Source organism: Zophobas morio, unplaced genomic scaffold (assembly GCF_036711695.1).
Source record: "Zophobas morio isolate AGI-343-1 ecotype UQ-CSIRO unplaced genomic scaffold, CSIRO_AGI_Zmor_V1 ptg000021l, whole genome shotgun sequence".
Lineage (NCBI taxonomy): Eukaryota > Metazoa > Arthropoda > Insecta > Coleoptera > Tenebrionidae > Zophobas > Zophobas morio.
This window is the reverse complement of record NW_026972126.1, coordinates 18588448-18606417: the sequence shown is the minus strand read 5'-3', so window position 1 is coordinate 18606417 and position 17970 is coordinate 18588448. Positions and strand designations below refer to the sequence as shown.

General features: G+C 30.4%; 1 protein-coding gene across 3 annotated transcripts in view; it reads left to right on the top strand.

Moving 5' to 3' along the window:
* Positions 1-17970, top strand: part of LOC135132661 (mediator of RNA polymerase II transcription subunit 13) — a 138926-nt gene that overhangs the window by 85776 nt on the left and 35180 nt on the right. For all 3 annotated transcript variants that reach the window (XM_064060812.1, XM_064060811.1, XM_064060810.1), the window contains exon 3: positions 14091-14405. In XM_064060812.1, coding sequence (XP_063916882.1) covers positions 14091-14405 — 315 coding nt within the window. The remainder of the gene's footprint in view (positions 1-14090; positions 14406-17970) is intronic.

The following is a 17970-nucleotide window of genomic DNA, read 5'->3' as shown; positions in this document are numbered from 1 at the left end:
AAAAAATGGCGCCTGTTTATGTCCCGCAGGAACACGTTGTTAAAAGCACTCGCGACACGGTCAATTTATATTACAAGCTCGCAAGTTTTATGGTAGTCGAGATAATAAAGCTTTTGAAGTCGGATCATGGAGTTAATGTAAATCGGATGGTCTTACTGGTGCGTCTTATCTACTCGGATGTTTGAAATTACGGACAGAAAAAATAAGCGGAGTCGGTTTAATTAATGATTAAGATGCGAGTTTGACCTTCCAGTCAAATATTTGAATAACAAACTGGTGTTCCTATCCGAAATAGTTGTTTCCGTGCATAATTTATTTATGTATGAAATGAGGAGAAATATCTCGTCCTGATTTCCTTGGTGTTGCGCTGACATACTTTTTTTGCGAATTTCAAATAACTTTGAGAAAAAAAGTTATAATCGGCGTGTAGTTTATGGGTTTCAATCGTTAAATACTGGTAATGAGTACGTTGTTCGAGTGGGTGCAAATGTGACATTTATGAAAATTTAAGACTCGTATTTCAATCAATAGTCATTTAGATAAAGCATGCGTTCGATAGTGGCACCAGTGAGCTAACAATATTGGGTTCTAATCGAGTTTTAAATCTTCGGAATCTGCGTTGTGTGTTTTGCGTGTTGACTTTTTGATAAATTGGTATATTTTGTGTGTGGATTGTCGTGAAGCAAAATTGTGTCGGGTCGGATAATAGAAGAGAAAACAACATTCGGTTGCCAAGGTTAAAAATGAGATGAATCAACCGATAAGTCAACAGGTGGTGTTAATGTCAATATTTGGACTAAAGTTTCTGTGCAATTTTTGAGAGAAAATTGACTGGGAATTCCAAGGAGGGGAAAGCTGCATTAAGCACAAACGCGTCCCAAAATGCATGGAATTTACGTTTTCTTAACATTAAAGTTTGAGTTTCGTGTCGTATAAATGCAGAATTGTTCAAATTTCAAAAAATATGTGTGTTATATAATGTACACAGAACGCGGCTTAGCAATCACATACATAGCATTGTTCTAGTTTTTATTTGTTTGAAGTTTATCAGTGGTTCGATTGTGAGATCTATATCTGATTTGGGTGATAAATGTATATACTGATTTTTCAGTATCAAAATAGAAGTAAGCCATGCAATTAATGGTTATAAAACTTAAAACTATTTTTTTCTTATGATTATAATTTTTATTTGTTACTCTCGCAATAGGAGAAGGTCTTGCCAGGCAAGTGGATTTATTTTGTTTCATTTTCAGTGAGCAAGTAAATCCAAGTCCAAGTAATTTTTATATTTAGTAAAATGTTATGAAAATATTAAGATCTTCAAGAAAAACAGAACAAAATAATGTGGATATTCTAACCTATTCAAAGGTTTTAAGGTTCTCAGGGATGCCAAAAACTCTGAGGACTACAAAGATTTCAAGAAGTTCAACATTTTTTAAGGGAAACTGGCAATTTAAAAATTCTAAAGGTATTTCATAGATTTCAAAAATTCCAAAGATTCCACAGATCCAGATATTTAAAAATTGAAAAGGTGCTAAAAGTCCTAAATATCTAAAAATCTTTAAAATCCTAGAGATACTGAAGTGTCCAGAAATGATAGAAATCTGAAAGTTCTAAAGATTCCAGATTTTCCAATAGTTTCAAGCTTTCAAAGGTTCTAAAGATTCGAGACTTTCTAAAAATGTTAAAGATTCTATACACTAGAAAATTGTAAAGACACTATAGAATCTAAATAAACCAAAGTTCTAATGTTTTAAATATAAGAAAGATCCGACAAAATCTTAAAAAATGTAAAGAACCTGGAGGTATTATTGATTTCATTATTCTGAAGGGTCCAAAATTTCCAAAGATTGGAGAGTCTAAGGACTCCAAATTCTAAAGACTCAGAGGATTCTAGAGGTTCTAGAGAAATACCAAAAAGATTGTAAAGATTCCAGATATTCTAAAAATTCCAAAGATTTGGGACTCTTGAGGTCTATAAATTTTTGAAAATCTGGAAAAAATTAGAAAATAGGAAAAATGTAGACCTAGAAAATTTTGAACAAAGTTGAATTTCAAAATTCTGTCATAAGTGGAACCTGATATTTTTTAGAAATTTTGAAAATTTTGCAAATCATGAATATTCCGAAAAATAAAAAAAATGTAATTTCAAAATTTCAAAAGTTTGCACAATCTTAAGGTTAGTGCAGATTCGAAAGAACCCAAAGTTTCCAAGGGTTGAAAGATTTAAAAGGCTTACAAAGGTTCTAAAGGTTGGAGAGATTATAGAGACCTTAAAGACCCTGGAAATTTCGAATTTTAAAGACACTAAAGATTCTAAATAAACTAAAATTGTAATGTTCTGAATATAAGAAGGATCCAGGACAATCTTAAAAACCTCCAAGAACCTAGAAGTATTAATCCTAGAAATTGTAAAAATTCTAAATTTTATAAAAGATTTAAAGGTCTCAAAAGTTATAAAGATTTTTAAAGGTTCTAGAGTTTAAGTTAAAACTTGTAAAAATCACGAGAACTCTTAAAACGCCAAAGATTTTCAAGATTCCAAATATTATAAAAAAACATGTATCCTAAAAATCGAAAAGATGAGTAGTGTAAAGATCTGAAGTTTTTATAAATCTTACAGATTGTAAAGACTCCAGATATCCTAGGAAATCCAAATATTTAGAGACTCTTGAGGTCTATAAATTTTGGAAAATCTGGAAAAATTAGAAAATGGGAAAAATGGGGTAGACCTAGAAATCTTGAAAATTTCGAAAAAGGTTGAATTTAAAAATTCTGGCACAACTGGAACCTGATAATTTCAGAAATTTTGAAAATTTTGCAAATTAGGAAAATTCCGAAAAATTAAAAAAATAAATAATGATAAAATCTCAATATTTCCAAATTTTACACAATTTTAAGATTTTAGTGATTCTAAAGATTCCAAAGTTTCCAAAGGTTTGAAAGCTTTCAAAGATTCTAAAGACTGAAGACTCTGAAGAGTTTAAAGATTACATTGTAAATATACTAAAGATTCTAGATAGACTAAAGTTTTAAGGTTCTAAATAGAAGAAAGTTCCAGAATCTTAAAAATTGTAAAAATCTTGGGGGATCCTAGAAATGTAAGATGTCTAAAATTTCTCAAAATTATAAAGACCAAAGAGTCTAAAGATTCTAAATACTCTACGGTCTCAAACATTGAAAACTTTCGTTCCAAATATTTCAAAGATTTTAAAGATTGCAAAGATTATAAAGCATACATGAATCTAAAAAATCTAAAAATCACTCTAATAATTTTTATCTTATAAATCTTTAAAGATTATAAAGGTTCTAGATATTCTAAAAATTCTAAAGATTTGGGACTCTTGTGGTCTATAAATTCTAGAAAATCTGGAAAAAATTAGAAAATTTAGACTTAAATCTTGAAAATTTTGAACAAAGTTGAATTTCAAAATTCTGCCATAACTGGAACCTGATAATTTTAAAGCAGTTTTGGAAAACTGAAAATTCTGGGCGTTTTGTGTATTCTGGAAAATATGTAAATTCTAGAAATTTTGAAAATTTTGCAATTTATGAATATTCTGAAAAATAAAATAAAGTGTAATTTCAAAATTTCAAAGTTTGCACAATCTTAAAGTTAGGGAAGATTCTAAAGAATCCAAAGTTTCCAAGGTTTGAAAGATTTAAAAGGCTTACAAAGGTTCTAAAGACCTTAAAGACGCTAGAAATTTCGAATTTTAAAGACACGAAAGGTTCTAAATAGACTAAAATTTTAATGTTCTAAATATAAGCACGATCCAACAACATCTTAAAAAAGTTAAAGAACCTGGAGGTATTAATCCTACAAATTGTAAAAATTCTAAATTTTATAAAATTTCTAGTAAGTCTGAAGTGTCCAAAATTCCAAAGATTGGAAAGACTGGAAGGATTCCGAATTCTAAAGATTTTAAAGGCTCTGACGACTCTAAAAACTTTAAAGATTGTAAAGATTCAAAGGTCTCAAAAATTATAAAAATTCTAAAGGTTCTAGAGAAATTCCATTTATTTAATTATTATCTTATAAATCTTACAGATTGTAAAGATTCCAGGTATCCTAAGAATTCCAGTTATTTAGAGACTCTTGAGGTCTATAAATTTTGGAAAATCTAAAAAAAATTAGAAAGCGGGAAAAATGTGGTAGAATTGAAAATTTCGAAAAAGGTTGAATTTCAAAATTCTAGCACAACTGGAACCTAATAATTTCAGAAATTTTGGAAAATCTCGGCATTTTGTGTACATGTTTTGGACAATCTGAAATTAAAAAAACCGATAATTATAAAAACTCAAAATTTCAAAATTTTACACAATTTTAAGATTTTAGTGCTTCTAAGGGTTACAAAGTTTCCAAAGGTTTGAAAGCTTTCAAAGATCGTAAATCATAAATATACTAAAGATTCTAAATAAACTAAAGTTTTAAGGTTCTAAATAGAAGAAAGATCCAAAATCTTTAAAAATTGTAAGAATCTTGGAGGATCCTAGAAATTCTAAAAATTCTAAACTTCATAAAATTTCTAGTAATTGTAAGATGTCCAAAATTTCTCAAGATTGTAAAGACCAAAGAATCTAAAGACTCTAAACATTCTAAATCTCTAGGGTCTCAAATATTTCAAAGATTTTAAAGATTGCAAAGATTATGAAGAATACACGAATCCAAAAAATCTAAAAATCGTAAAGATCTGAAGAATGCTTTCTTTAGGTTTTATAAATACTAAAAGCACTACAGATCTTGAACACTAATTATTTTCTTATAAGTCTAAGAGATTGTAAAGATCCCAGATTTTCTAAAAATTGCCAAGATTTAGAGAGACTCTTCAAGTCTTCAGTTTTTGATAATCTGGAAAAATTTAGAAAACGGGAATAATGTGGTAGACAAGAAATCATGAAAATTTTGAAAAAAGGTTGAATTTCAAAATTCTGGCACAACTGGAACCTGATAATTTTAGAAATTTTGGAAAATTTGGATATTTTGTGTACATGTTTTGGACAATCTGAAAATTATAGAAGTTTTGAAAATTTCGCAATTAGGAAAATTTCGAAAAAAAATGTTACGCAATTTTAAGATTGTAGTGATTCTAAACATTCCAAAGATTCCAAGATTCCAGATTCGAAATAAACTAAAGTTCTAAGGTTCTCAATAGAAGAAAGATTCAAAAACTTAAAAATTGTAAAAATCTTACAGGATCCTAGACTAGAAACTCCACAAATTTTAACCTTTATAAAATTTCCCAAGATTGGAATAAAGATTCTAAATACTCTTCAATACTCTAACGTTAAAAGGATTTCGTTCTAAATCTGAGGAATGTTTCCTTAATTTTTATAAATCCCAGTACTAAAAGTCCTGAATACCAGAGATTCCAAAAATTCTAAAGATCTAGAGACTCTAGGGTCTATAAATTTTATAAAATCTCTGATATATCCAAAGACCGATTTTTGACATTTGGAAAATCAGGAACTTCTGGAAATTTCAAAAATTTACACAGTTGTAGAAATTCTAAACACTTTAAAAAAGAAATCGAAAAACGTGTACAAATAAATGCAAGAATAGCTATAACAATTTTAAATATGCAGTATAATGCTAAACTAGTAAAAGAAAAAACCGCAATAGACAAAAACGAATTGGTTCCAGTTTTTTTATTGCCTCGTGCTGCAGATCTGAAAGGATTTATTTGTTTGTCATTTTAACACAATAAATATCCAATACACTTTTTTTATGTTGCGGTTTTCAAGAATTTAGTTAAAAATATGCTATTCACTTTGCATAGTTTGCACGTGTATGTTGTAAATAGAAGCTTAATTGAGCTAGAGGTCACGTTTATTGCCGTATTTGTTGATTTTTAATCGAAAAAGCAACTTCAAGAATGTTTTTGTTTCGAAATAAAAATGTATGTATGAATTTTCATTCAAGTTTCGTAAGGTGGCGCTTAAAATGTGAATTTGGTAGGACGTTCAGCAACACATGGCGACCACTTGGAATACGTTGTGTCGGTGGACGTAAATGTCATAGGAAAATTAATAGTCGCAAAATTATGGGTAATGTTGTTTGTTAGCAGTTATGAATTGACATCCGCTGTTTAAATTTAAAGCAAGTGGAGATACAAATCTATGATATAAAGATTAATGAACCGAAATTGTCCGTGAGGTCCACGTGTAAAATTCTGGCACAGATCAGATGTTTCATGCGTCAGACGTGAGCGTTGATCTTTCAGTTTTGACGAATTTTTGACAATAATTTTCGGTTCGATTTGAAGAGGTGTCTGTTTTTTATAGTGAAGGTCGGCTTACACGTTAGCAAAACCTTCGGTCCACCCCTCATTTGTCACTACAACAAATGCGCGGTTATTTTTATCTTGTATAAATAATAACATGTTTTGTACCGTCCGTACGACAATGGAATTGATGTCCGCGTATAAATTAGTTTCTATTTTTACCATTCGAATAGTTTTTTAAGTTGATATACTGACGTTTCGTGAAAGTAGACCGACCGAACGCTCATTTATTTCGGGTTGACCGGCGTTTCGGACGGTTTGAGTCGGCCTTAAAACCATTGTAGGTCATTCGTAAGATTATTAAAAGACGTATCAATCACACCTCGGCGACCGCGACCATCCGCTCCGAAAATACCCATCACCTCGACCATCTCCCATCCCAAGCCCCCACGCGTCCACCGCCTCCTCGCCCATGACCTTGCTCCTCGTTAATTCATGAATGGGCGCCGAAGAGATCCGTCAATTTTTTGTCGTAGGCACCTCCATCTCCGTTAATCCGCCGCCAGCCCGAGGAGAAGGATCCCGAAGCTTTAAAAGCCGCTTCGATTCGGATTGTTTTGTAAACAGGCGTGCGCGTATGGTGTCTAAGGCTCCGCTCTCGGCCCGGCTTTTGCCGGCGAGTGTACTTCATTAGTGGTACGCACGCGGGAGGAATCGCGATAGAAGAGCGAATCACACGATGGAATCGCGCTCGACGTTGCCGGATCGCCGCATCGGCATCGGGCGAATTTTTTTCGTGCGCGTGCTGCGGACCGAATCTCGGCGATATTGGAAATGCATGCATGCATGTGCTGGAATAGAATCGATGTAGATGACGCCGCCCATGGCGGCAAACCCGTTTCGATTTGGCCAAGGCGAACCGGCAACGTGACGTTTATTTCTGGACCGTATCACAATACTTGTCCGATTGCTGCGAGTACGCCAGAGGCGGAGGTGGAGGCGATTCGCTGCGAGCCGAGGCCTTGTTAGCAGTTTGGCAAAAAAAAAAAAATGTACAGGGTGTCTCAACCGAATGATTTAAATTAAGATTATTTTTTATACTGCGTGATTAATTTGCAAATTGCATTTTTTATGAGTCCCTTTTGAACAAGTAGAACACCTTGAATTTTATAACTGTTTTTAGCTCGTTTTATTTTTTTAAATATAGAATTTTTGGAATTTACTTTAATCTTTTATTACGTAGTAGTGTGGTTGTAGTAGTAGTAGTAGTGGTGGTGTTATTATAAAGTCGATACACACCATTCAGTACAACTTTCAGTGGTAAATAACTAATGTTGTACCGCGGCTGCACTTGCCGCCAACCGACGGGATGTATAATACATGTACGTGATTTTGTGCTGACAGTAAAATCTATAAGTTATATACTTTTTTAGTTTTACAACAGTAACAATTTCAGATCTATATTTTCACTGGAACACTCAGTATAATTAGAAGTGATTTAAATTGTAGATGTAAGTTAGTTCCATCGTATTGTTTAAAAATGCTTTTTCTGAACAAAATCAACAATTTTTAAACGGAAAGAAAACATTAAGAAAGTGAATCACGCAGTATAGAAAAAATAATATTGAACTAATAGAATGCCCTTTTTAACAAAAACCACGGATTTTACTCGTACTAAGTAAGTTTCTTAAAAATTCAGATATTCTGTAGAAAAAACGAAATTAGATACACGGGTTTTTAATCTTGTGACTTATTTTTTTTTTTTTTTTGTTTTTTTGAAATTTTTCACTTATATTTTCCAGTTGTTCTTGCTTGTTTGAAGAAAACAAAACATGATTTTAGATTCATAATCTAGGAAAACTTTATTATAAAGCTTCTTTCTTTTTTCTTTTGGATAGAGATCGTGTAAACATTTTTTTTTTTTTGGAAATTTTTTGGGAGACATTTTCCTTTTTTGTCGATTATTTGGAAAATTATAGCAAAAATTACTTCAGATTCGTAAATCTAGGAAATATTGCCTGTAAGATTTTTTTTTTTTTTTTTTTTGTTCGAATAAAACCCTTTTTAATATTTTTCTGAGAAATTTTCCGAATATATTTTCCCATTTTTTCGATTTGTTAAATAGGTTAACAAAAATGATTTCGAATTCGTAATTAAGCAATAAAAATTCTTCATATGTTTGTCGCTTTTCGTTTTTTACTCTTTTAGCTTCTTTTTGGAAATTTTTGACAAATGTTTTCCAGTTGTTCTTGCTTCTTTGAACAAATGAGACTTGATTTTAGATTCGTGATCCACGCATATTTTGTTATAAGTTTCTTCGCATTTTTTCTGTGTAAATATTTTTTGGAAAATGTTTCCCTTTTCTCGCAATTATTTGAGAGACAAAAATTATGACAACAATGAGTTATCGTAATTCGTAATTTGGGTAATCTTCTGGAGAAGCGTTTTTTTACGTTTTAAAACATTTTTGAAAAATATTCACAACATTTTTTTTGCTTTATTAAAGAGATTTAAAAAAAATGATTTAAAATTCATAATTGCGCACGGAAATTCTTCATATGTTTGTCGTTTTTCGGTTTTTAATGTAATGACTCTTCTTTTTGGAAATTTTTGACCAATGTTTTCTAGTTGTTCTTGTTTTTTGAAGAGATGAACAAGAGATAATTTCAAATTCGTAATCTCCAAAGATTTGTTTTGGATAAAGACCATGCAAATATTTTGTATGTAACCATGTATTTTATTTGAATGACGCTTTTTTTTTTGGTAAATTTTTGAGTATTGTTTTTCAGTTGTCCTTGCATCTTTGAAGAGAGAAATAAAACATGACTTCAGATTCGTTGTCTACGAAAATTCTTTATCAGTTTTTTGTATTTTCTTTTCGAAACAGACCGTTTAAACATTTTTTTGGAAAATTTTTGAAAAATGTTTTAATTTTTTGGCGATTATATGGAAAACTATAGCAAAAATGACTCCAGATTCATAAATCTAGGAAATATTTCCCGTAAGTTTTTTTTTTTGTTGGAATAAAACGCTTCTTAACACTGTTTTGAAAAATTTTCGGAACATGTTTTCCCATTTTTTCGCTTCGTTAAAGAGATTCACAAAAATTATTTCAAACGTTAGAAATCCACTGTTATTTGGTGTTCCTTACCAACGAACTGCTTATGGTTCTAGTTCTATAGTTCCCAGATTATGTAATCTAGCTATTAATCTCCGCCATGACTTAGAATTTTTACAGTGTTCCCTGTTCTACTTTTAATGTAAAAACGGCTCTTAAAATGTAATATTTCGTTAAATGGTAAAACCGTAAATAAATAAATTCTAAAATCAAATTCGAAATTGGGCAATAAAAATTCTTCAAACGTTTGGCGTTTTTCGTTTTTTACTTGAGCATTTTTTTTGGAAATTTTTGACTTGTTTTCTAGTTGTTCTTGTTTCTTTGAAGAAATAAACAAAACTTAACTACAGATTCATATTCTACGAAAACTTTGTTATAAGTTTGTTCGTATTTTCTTTGGACAAAAACTGTATAAACACTTTTTTGAAAAATTTTTGGAAAATGTTTCGCTTTGGTAAGGAGATTAAGATAAAATGATTTCAAATTCTTAATTCGGCAATAAAAATTCTTCACATGTTCGCCGTTTTTCGGTTTTTGCTTGAATGAGCCCTCTGTTGGCATCTTTTTGGAAATTTTTGACCAATGTTTTCTAGTTGTTATTTTATCAAAACGTGTCTTCAGTTTCGCAAACTATGAAAATTTTATGATTAATTTTTCGTATTTTCTTTTGGATGAAGTCCGTGAAAATTTTTGTTTTTTTTTGGAAAATTTTTGAAAGTGTTTTCCTTTTTTATTGATTGTTGACCGTGTAAACATTTTTTTTTTGGAAAATATTAGAAACAAACTAGCAAAAATGTTCAGATTCGGAAATGGAGGAAAATAAAAAGCCCTTTTTAACACTTTTGAAACATTTTCGAAACATTTATCCTCTTTTTTTGCTCTTTTAACGTCTTTCTGGAAATTTTTGACTTATATTTTATAGTTGTTCTTGTTTTTTTGAAAAAATAAACAAAACTTGACTTCAGAGTCGTATTCTACGAAAACTTTGTTATAAGTTTATTCGTATTTTCTTTGGATAAAAACTGTATAAACATTTTTTTTTTTTAATTTTTGGAAAATGTTTCGCTTTGTTAAAGAGATTAACATAAAATGATTTCAAATTCTTAATTCGGCAATAAAAATTCTTCACATGTTTACCGTTTTTCGGTTTTTGCTTGAATGGGACCTCAGTTGGCATCTTTTTGGAAATTTTTGACTAATGTTTTCTAGTTCTTCTTGTTTCTTAGAAGAAATAATCAAAATACACCTTCAGTTTCGTGATCTACGAAAATTTTGTTATAAGTTTATTCGTATTTTCTTTGAGATAAAGACCGTGTGAACATTTTTTTTTTTTTTGGAAAATGCTTGAAAAATGTTTTTCTTTTTTGTCTATTGTCTGGAAGACTATAGCAAAAATGTTCAGAGTCGTAAACGGAGGAAAATATTTTGTAATATTTTTTTGTTCGGATAAAGCCCTTTTTAACACTGTTTTCAAAATTTGTTTGCTCTTTTAGTTTTTGGAAATTTTTGACTCATGTTTTCTAGTCGTTCTTGTTTCTTTGAAGAAATAAACAAAACTTGACTTCAGATTCATAATCTACGAAAACTTTGTTATAAGTTTCTTCGCATTTTCTTTGGATAAAAACTGTATAAACATTTTTTGAAAAATTTTTGGAAAATGTTGTTTCGCTTTGGTAAAGAGATTAACATAAAATGATTTCAAATTCTTAATTCGGCAATAAAAATTCTTCACATCATTGGCGTTTTTCGGTTTTTGCTTGGAAATTTTTGACTAATATTTTCTAGTTCTTATTTTATCTAAACATGACTTCAGTTTCGTAAACTATGAAAACTTTATGATTAATTTTTTCGTATTTCCTTTTGGATAAAGCCCGTGGAATTTTTTTTTTTTTTGGAAAATTTTTGGGAAATGTTTTTCTTTTTTATCGATTATTTAAAAAACTGCAGCAAAATTGACTTCAAATTCGTAAATTTAGGAAATATTGCCTGTAAGATTCTTTTTTTTTTGTCCATTTAAAATCCTTTTTACCACTGTTTTGAAAAATTTTCGGAAGATATTTTCCAATTTTTTTTTCGCTTTGTGAACGAGATTAGTAAAAATTATTTCAAATTCGTAATTGGTCAATAAAAATTCTCCATTTGTTTGGGGTTTTTTGTTTTTTTAGTTGAATAACGCCTCTTTCAGCGTCTTTTTGGAAATTTTTGACTAATGTTTTCCAGTTGTTCTTGTTTCTTTGAAAAAATAATCAAAACATGACTTCAGTTTCGTAATCCACGACAACTTTATGATCAGTTTCTTCGTATTTTCCTTTGGATAAAGACCGTCTAAACTTTTTTTTTGTAAAATTTTGGAAAATATTTTTCTTTTTTGGCGATTATTTGGAAAACTACAGCAAAAATGACTTCAGATTCGTAAGTCTAGGAAATATTGCCTATAAGATCTTTTCTTCGAATAAAAAAAACGCTTTTTAACACTTTTCTCAACATTCTTTGAAACATATTTTATTATTTTCCTATCATTTCGCTTTGTTAGAGAGATTAACAAAAATGATTGTTGTAACATTTTTTCGTAATTTCTTTTGGATAAAAACCGTGTGAACATTTTGTTTTTTGAAAATTTTTGTAAAATGTTTTACTTTTTGTCAATTATTTGGACAACTATAGCAAAAATAACTTCATGACTCCAGATTCGTAAATCTAGGAAATATTGCATGTAAGAATATCTATTTTTTGTTTTCAAATAAAACCAGTTTTAACACTTGAGAAATTTTCAGAACATGTTTTCCCATTTTTTCGCCTTGTTAATTAACAAAAATACTAATTGATCAATAAAAATTCTTCATTAGTTTCTCGTTTTTCGTTTTTCACTTGAATGGCACCTCTTTTAGCTTAGTTTTGGAACTTTTTGACTAATAATTTCCAGTTGTTTTTGCTTCTTTAAAGAAATAAACAAAACATTGCTTCAGATTCGGAATCTACGAAAACTTTATTATAAGTTTTCGTATTTTTCTTTGGATAAAGACCATGTAAAAATTTTTTGGAAAATTCTTGGAAAATGTTTTCCTTTTTTGTCGATTATTATTTGGAAAACTGTACCAAAAATGACTTGAAATTCGTAAATTTAGATAATATTGTCTGTAAGATTATCTTTTTCTCCTGTATAGAATCCCTTTTAACATTTTTTTGAAAAATTTTTGAATTACATTTTCTCATTTTGACAATATTTTTTAAAGACTGACTTCAAATTCGAGGTCTTTGCGGAGAACTTTAAGGCATTTTTCTCCATTTGAATAAAGTTCGTTAAAACATTTTGTAGAAAAATTTTGGAAAATTATTACTACTTTTCGGTTGTTTGAATAGATGTAATAAAAATGATTCCAAATTCGAAATTACACCATTAAAAGTTTTATGTAAGCTTGTAATTGTGTTTGTTTTACTAAAGCCCATTTTAACTTCCTTTTTTTTTTTGATAATTTTTTGATTGTTTACTCGGTTTTTTGAAGAAGTGGTCAAAAAGGTACTTTTTCAAATTTAAACCAGTGGGATCACAAATTTTGTCTATTAAAAAATGTAAATATTTTGAAAACCACGTATTAATGAAAAACTCTCGTATTCGATTTTTTTATAGAGAATCGAAAACTATAAAAATGTTGGGTTTAAAAAATGCAAATATAAAAAATTTGGTAGAAATTCTGACTTGTCGTGTTTGTTATCGGCTTTGTGTTTAATTCCACCAGTATATTTGTCTCTTCAAGATTAAAAACACGTTTCTTTATACAATTTATTTGTTTACTCATTTATATTTACGTGCCACTACAAAATAATTGACCGATAAATTGTACATTTGTTTACATCGCCATCTTTTTTAGTTATTATTTTTCAAATCACTGCATTGTTTCTTCCATTGATAACAAAAACCCATTCTATGTCCTACAGAGACGTGAAGACATTTTTGAACCAAATTTCATTACATCCACGGGGAAACGAACAAAACAAGGGCGATAATCGCCAGTGCGGGTTCTGGTTCACTTTTGGCGGGAAAATACGAATTCGCCTTTATTTCAGCGCTCCTGAATTATTATATAAATTGTCTCCACCCCCTACGCACGATAGGTGGGTTAGGCGCGTGCGGACGCTCCGTGGGGGCATTGAAAGTGACATCGGGTGTATGTACGCTAAACAAGTTTCGTTTTGGCTGATGACATGGAGTTATTTGAGCCTGTTGAGCGCGAAACAAGGTCAGTGCACCTGTCGAGTAAACACAGATTTACGGTTTGCTCGAAAGCGGCTCGGGCGATTGTCGGAATTTTTCTACTGGGAGGAGACTTAATTATTTATTTTCTCGATCATTTCGCACCGCAAGAATGTCGAAACGATGAGTAAAAATCGACTTGATTCCTTTGTTCGACTTAACTTTCGCTTATCGTTTTAAATGTTGTTATTTTCCATTTAAATGTTTTTTTTTAATATCGTCTTAGTAGTAAAATTTTGAGGTGACGTCACCAAAATTTCGAAGGTGATGAAAAAAAAACCGCCTGGTCACGCTTCTTCGGCGCCCTTTCACCTCGTGCCGCGCCGCACTCAGCGAACCATTCCAGCAGCCTCCGAAAATAACTCTTATGCAAGTGTTTGCATCTTCTCACTTCCTAGTTTCATTCTTGTTCACCCGACATAAATAGCACCGACATTCCACCAGCACTCCAGTACAAGTAACCCAATTTTCGAATCTAACTCTTTGTTTTTTCCAGACTGCGAACAGGGCTCGTGGGAGAGCGGCCTGTCCTACGAGTGCAGGTCTTTGTTGTTCAAAGCCCTGCACAACCTGATCGAGCGATGTCTGCTCTCTCGCGACTTCATCAGGTTGGGAAAATGGTTCGTTCAGCCGTACGAGGGTCCGAAGAAGAACGACTACACCATGACACATCTTTCGTTCTCTTTGGCGTTCTTCGTCCACGGGGAGAGTTCTGTGTGCGCCAGCGTCGACGTCCGACAACATCCGCCGGTCAGGAGGCTCACCAGGCTGCACATGCAGCAGGCCCAATCCTCAACCTCGGGCCTGAAAGGTAACGTGAAGACGCGAAAGTTGTAAAAGCGATATACTTAGTCGGCAAAACCCACAGTTGTAAATAACTGGTGCTGTGGTACGGGGAGACTTCGTTTGTTGCGGTCGAGATGAGTGTGTCGGAAATAGAGATGGGAAACGGGCTATTTTTGGGTTTGGGCGTGGGATAAGGGCTATTTTTAGGCGGTTGATGGACCGGTGTGGCGCTATTGGAAATCTTCAGTTTTTGGAGTGAATGTTTTTTTTTTTTTTTTAAATCGTCAAAATATGCATATTTATGCAAAATTTCTCTTATTGTTTCTCGGCAATGACTAATAATAAGAATAATTTTGGTTAAATTCCCCAGCAAAGCAGACACCAACGACGGTTTCATAAATATGCAAAAGTATGCAAAAAAATTATTGAAATATGTATCTGAATATGCACAAGTGATTGGGCGCCAATCGTTTTTAATTACTTCAGTTCGTGGAGGTCGAATGGATTTGCTTGTAATTGATAAAACCGATATGCAGATTAAAAACAAAAAAAATCTCGTTAAAAAATAAAAAAATGAGTAAATATTTTGGTAGATTTTCAACTGAATTTAATAAACGACTAGAAATAAAGCACGTTTGAAATCTACTCCAAAGAATGTAGTTCTGGATTTTAGTTGAAATACCTGTTTTAAAAAATGTACAGGATGTTTCACAATTCCTTCACCTTGTTCCCAATTTTTATATATTTAAGGTGATACAACTGTTACAATTTAAATTCAGGATAATAAACTGTTAAAATTTAAACAAAAAATCTTGTTTGAAAATGAAAAATTAACTAATTAAAAATATTTTTATATACATACATATTTTCAACTGAATTTAAAAAATCGACTAGAAAGAAAACACGTTTTTATTGTGTAACCAGTTTTAAAAAGTGTACAGGATGTTTCACAATTCCGTCATTTTATTGATAATATTCTTTATTTGATGATATAAACTGTTTAAATTTAAGGAAAGATAAAAAAAATCTTTTAAAAATAAGATCTAAACAATTAGAAAGAAACACATTGAAACGAACTACGAAAAATGTATTTCGATGTTACCAATTTTGAAAAATGTACGGGATGTTTCACCATTCCTCCATTTTGCTCCTTATGTTTTTTATTTAGAGTAATATAAACTGTTAAAATTTAAGTAAAGATGAAAACAAAAAATTCCTTAAAAATAAAAAGCCAAATAAAATATAGTATGTAGAAATTAAGAAATGATTTTTTTTTTTTTTTTTTTAATAGAAAAATTGAATAACCATAAATCAGACATCCGAAAAATCGAAAAATTGCAAAATTCTAGAAATTGAAAAATTTCCAAAATTGAAATGTTGAAAAATTGAGACCTCAAAAAATTTAAGAATCCAGAAATGGAAAAATCGAATCAAAAAAACTGAAAAATCAAAAATTTAAAAATCTAAAATTTAAAAATCGAAAAATTGGAAAACTGGAGGATCAAAATATGGAAAAATCTAAAACCAAGAAATAGAAAAATCAAAAGATCTGGACATAGAAGCACTAAAAAGCTGAAAAATTTGAAAATCGAGAAATCGAAAAATCTAAAATTTTGAAAATTGAAAAATTAAGAGGTAGAAAAATCGAGTCGAAAAATTTAAAAACGGAAGATAAATTCACAAAAAACTTAAAAATCCAAAAGTTGAAAAATCGAGAACGTGAAATATCAAAAAATTGAAAAAATCAAAAAATTGATTCATCCAGAAATTGTGAAAGCGAAAAATTGAAAATTTAGAGAAGTCAAAAATTGACGAAATTGAAAAAAAAGAAAAATTCCCAAAATTGAAACATATAAATATTAAAACATTCAGAAAACGAAAAGTCGAAAAATGGAAAATTTAAAAACCCAAAAAATTGAAAATCAAAACCCTGAAAAATCTAAAAATTGAAAATCGAGCAATCGAAACAAAAAAAATCGAAAAATTCAAAAATCCATAAATCTAAAAAAAAAAATTTTAAATCGAAAGATTGAAAAATTGGAAAGCCGAAAAATCAAAAAAACGAGAATCAAGAAATCGAAAAAGGGAAAAATCGGAAAACTGAAGAATTGAGAAATCAAAAATCTAAAATTTTAAAAATTAAAAATTAAAATATGGAAAAATCAAGTGGAAAAATTGAAACACGGAAGATAAATCGAAAAACTTAAAAATCCAAAAACTGGAACATCGAATCGAGAGATCGAGAAGTCGAAAAATCGAAAAATTGGGAACTCGGGGACGTGAAAAATTGAAAAACTGAAAAATCGAAACATCAAAAAGTCGATAAATCAGGAAATGAAAAAATCAAAAACTGATTAATCCAGAAATTGACAAATCGAAAAATTGAAAATTTAGAAATGTAAACATTGAGAAACTGAAATTTTGAAGAGTCGAAAATTTGAAGAATGGGAAGATTGAAAAGTGGTAAAACGGAAACATGGGAAAATTGAGAAAAGGAAAAATCGAGAAAATAGAAAATTGAAGAAAAAACTGAAATATGGAAGAATTAAAAAGTCTAGAAATGGAGACATCAAAGTATCGAAAATTTTAAAAATTCAAAAATCGAAAAATTGAAAATTTGGAAAGTCAAAAAATCAAAAAGCCGAGAATCGGGAAATCGAAAAATGGAAAAATTGAAAAATTCCAAAACTGGAATGACGAGAAATCGATACATCAAAAAACTGAAAAATTGAAAAATTAAAATATCGAAAATTCGAGTCGAAAAACTGAGAACGGAAGATAAATTGAGGAATCGAAGAACTTAAAAATCCTAAAACTGAAACATTGAGTCGAGAAATCGAGAAGTCGAACAATCGAAAAATTGAAAAATCCATAAATCTAAAAATCGGAATGTCGAAAATTTTCAAAAATCGAAGAACCGAGATGTCGGGAAATCTAAACATAAAAAAACTGTAAAATCAAAAAAGGTAAAATTTCAAAAATCGAAAAACGGAAAAATTAAAAATTCAAAAATTGAATTATCGAAGAACTGGAGAGTCTAGAAATGGAGACATCAAAAAATTGAAAATCTCTGAAATCCAAAAATCAAAAATTTAAAAATCAAAACATTGAGAAGTTGGAAAGCCGAAAAATCAAAAAACCGAGAACCGAGAAATCGAAAAATGGAAAAATCTGAAAACTGAAGAATCGAAAAATGAAAAATTTGAAAAATTCCAAAACTGGAATGATGAAAAATTGAGATCGAGAAATCGAAGCATCAAAAAACTGAAAAATCTGAAAATCGAGAAATCGAAAAATTGAAAAACGGAAAATAAATTGAGGAATCGAAAAATTTAAACATCCAAAAACTGAAACATCGAATCGAGAAATCGAGAAGTCGAAAAATCGAAAAATTGGGAAATCGAGGACATGAAAAATTGAAAAACTGAAAAATCAAAACATCATAAACTCGATAAATCACGAAATGAAAAAATCAAAAAACTGGTTAATCCAGAAATTGAGAAGTAGAAAAATTGAAAAGTGGTAAAACGGAAACATTGGAAAATTGAGAAAACGAAAAACGAAAAATCGAGAAAATAGAAAATTGAAGA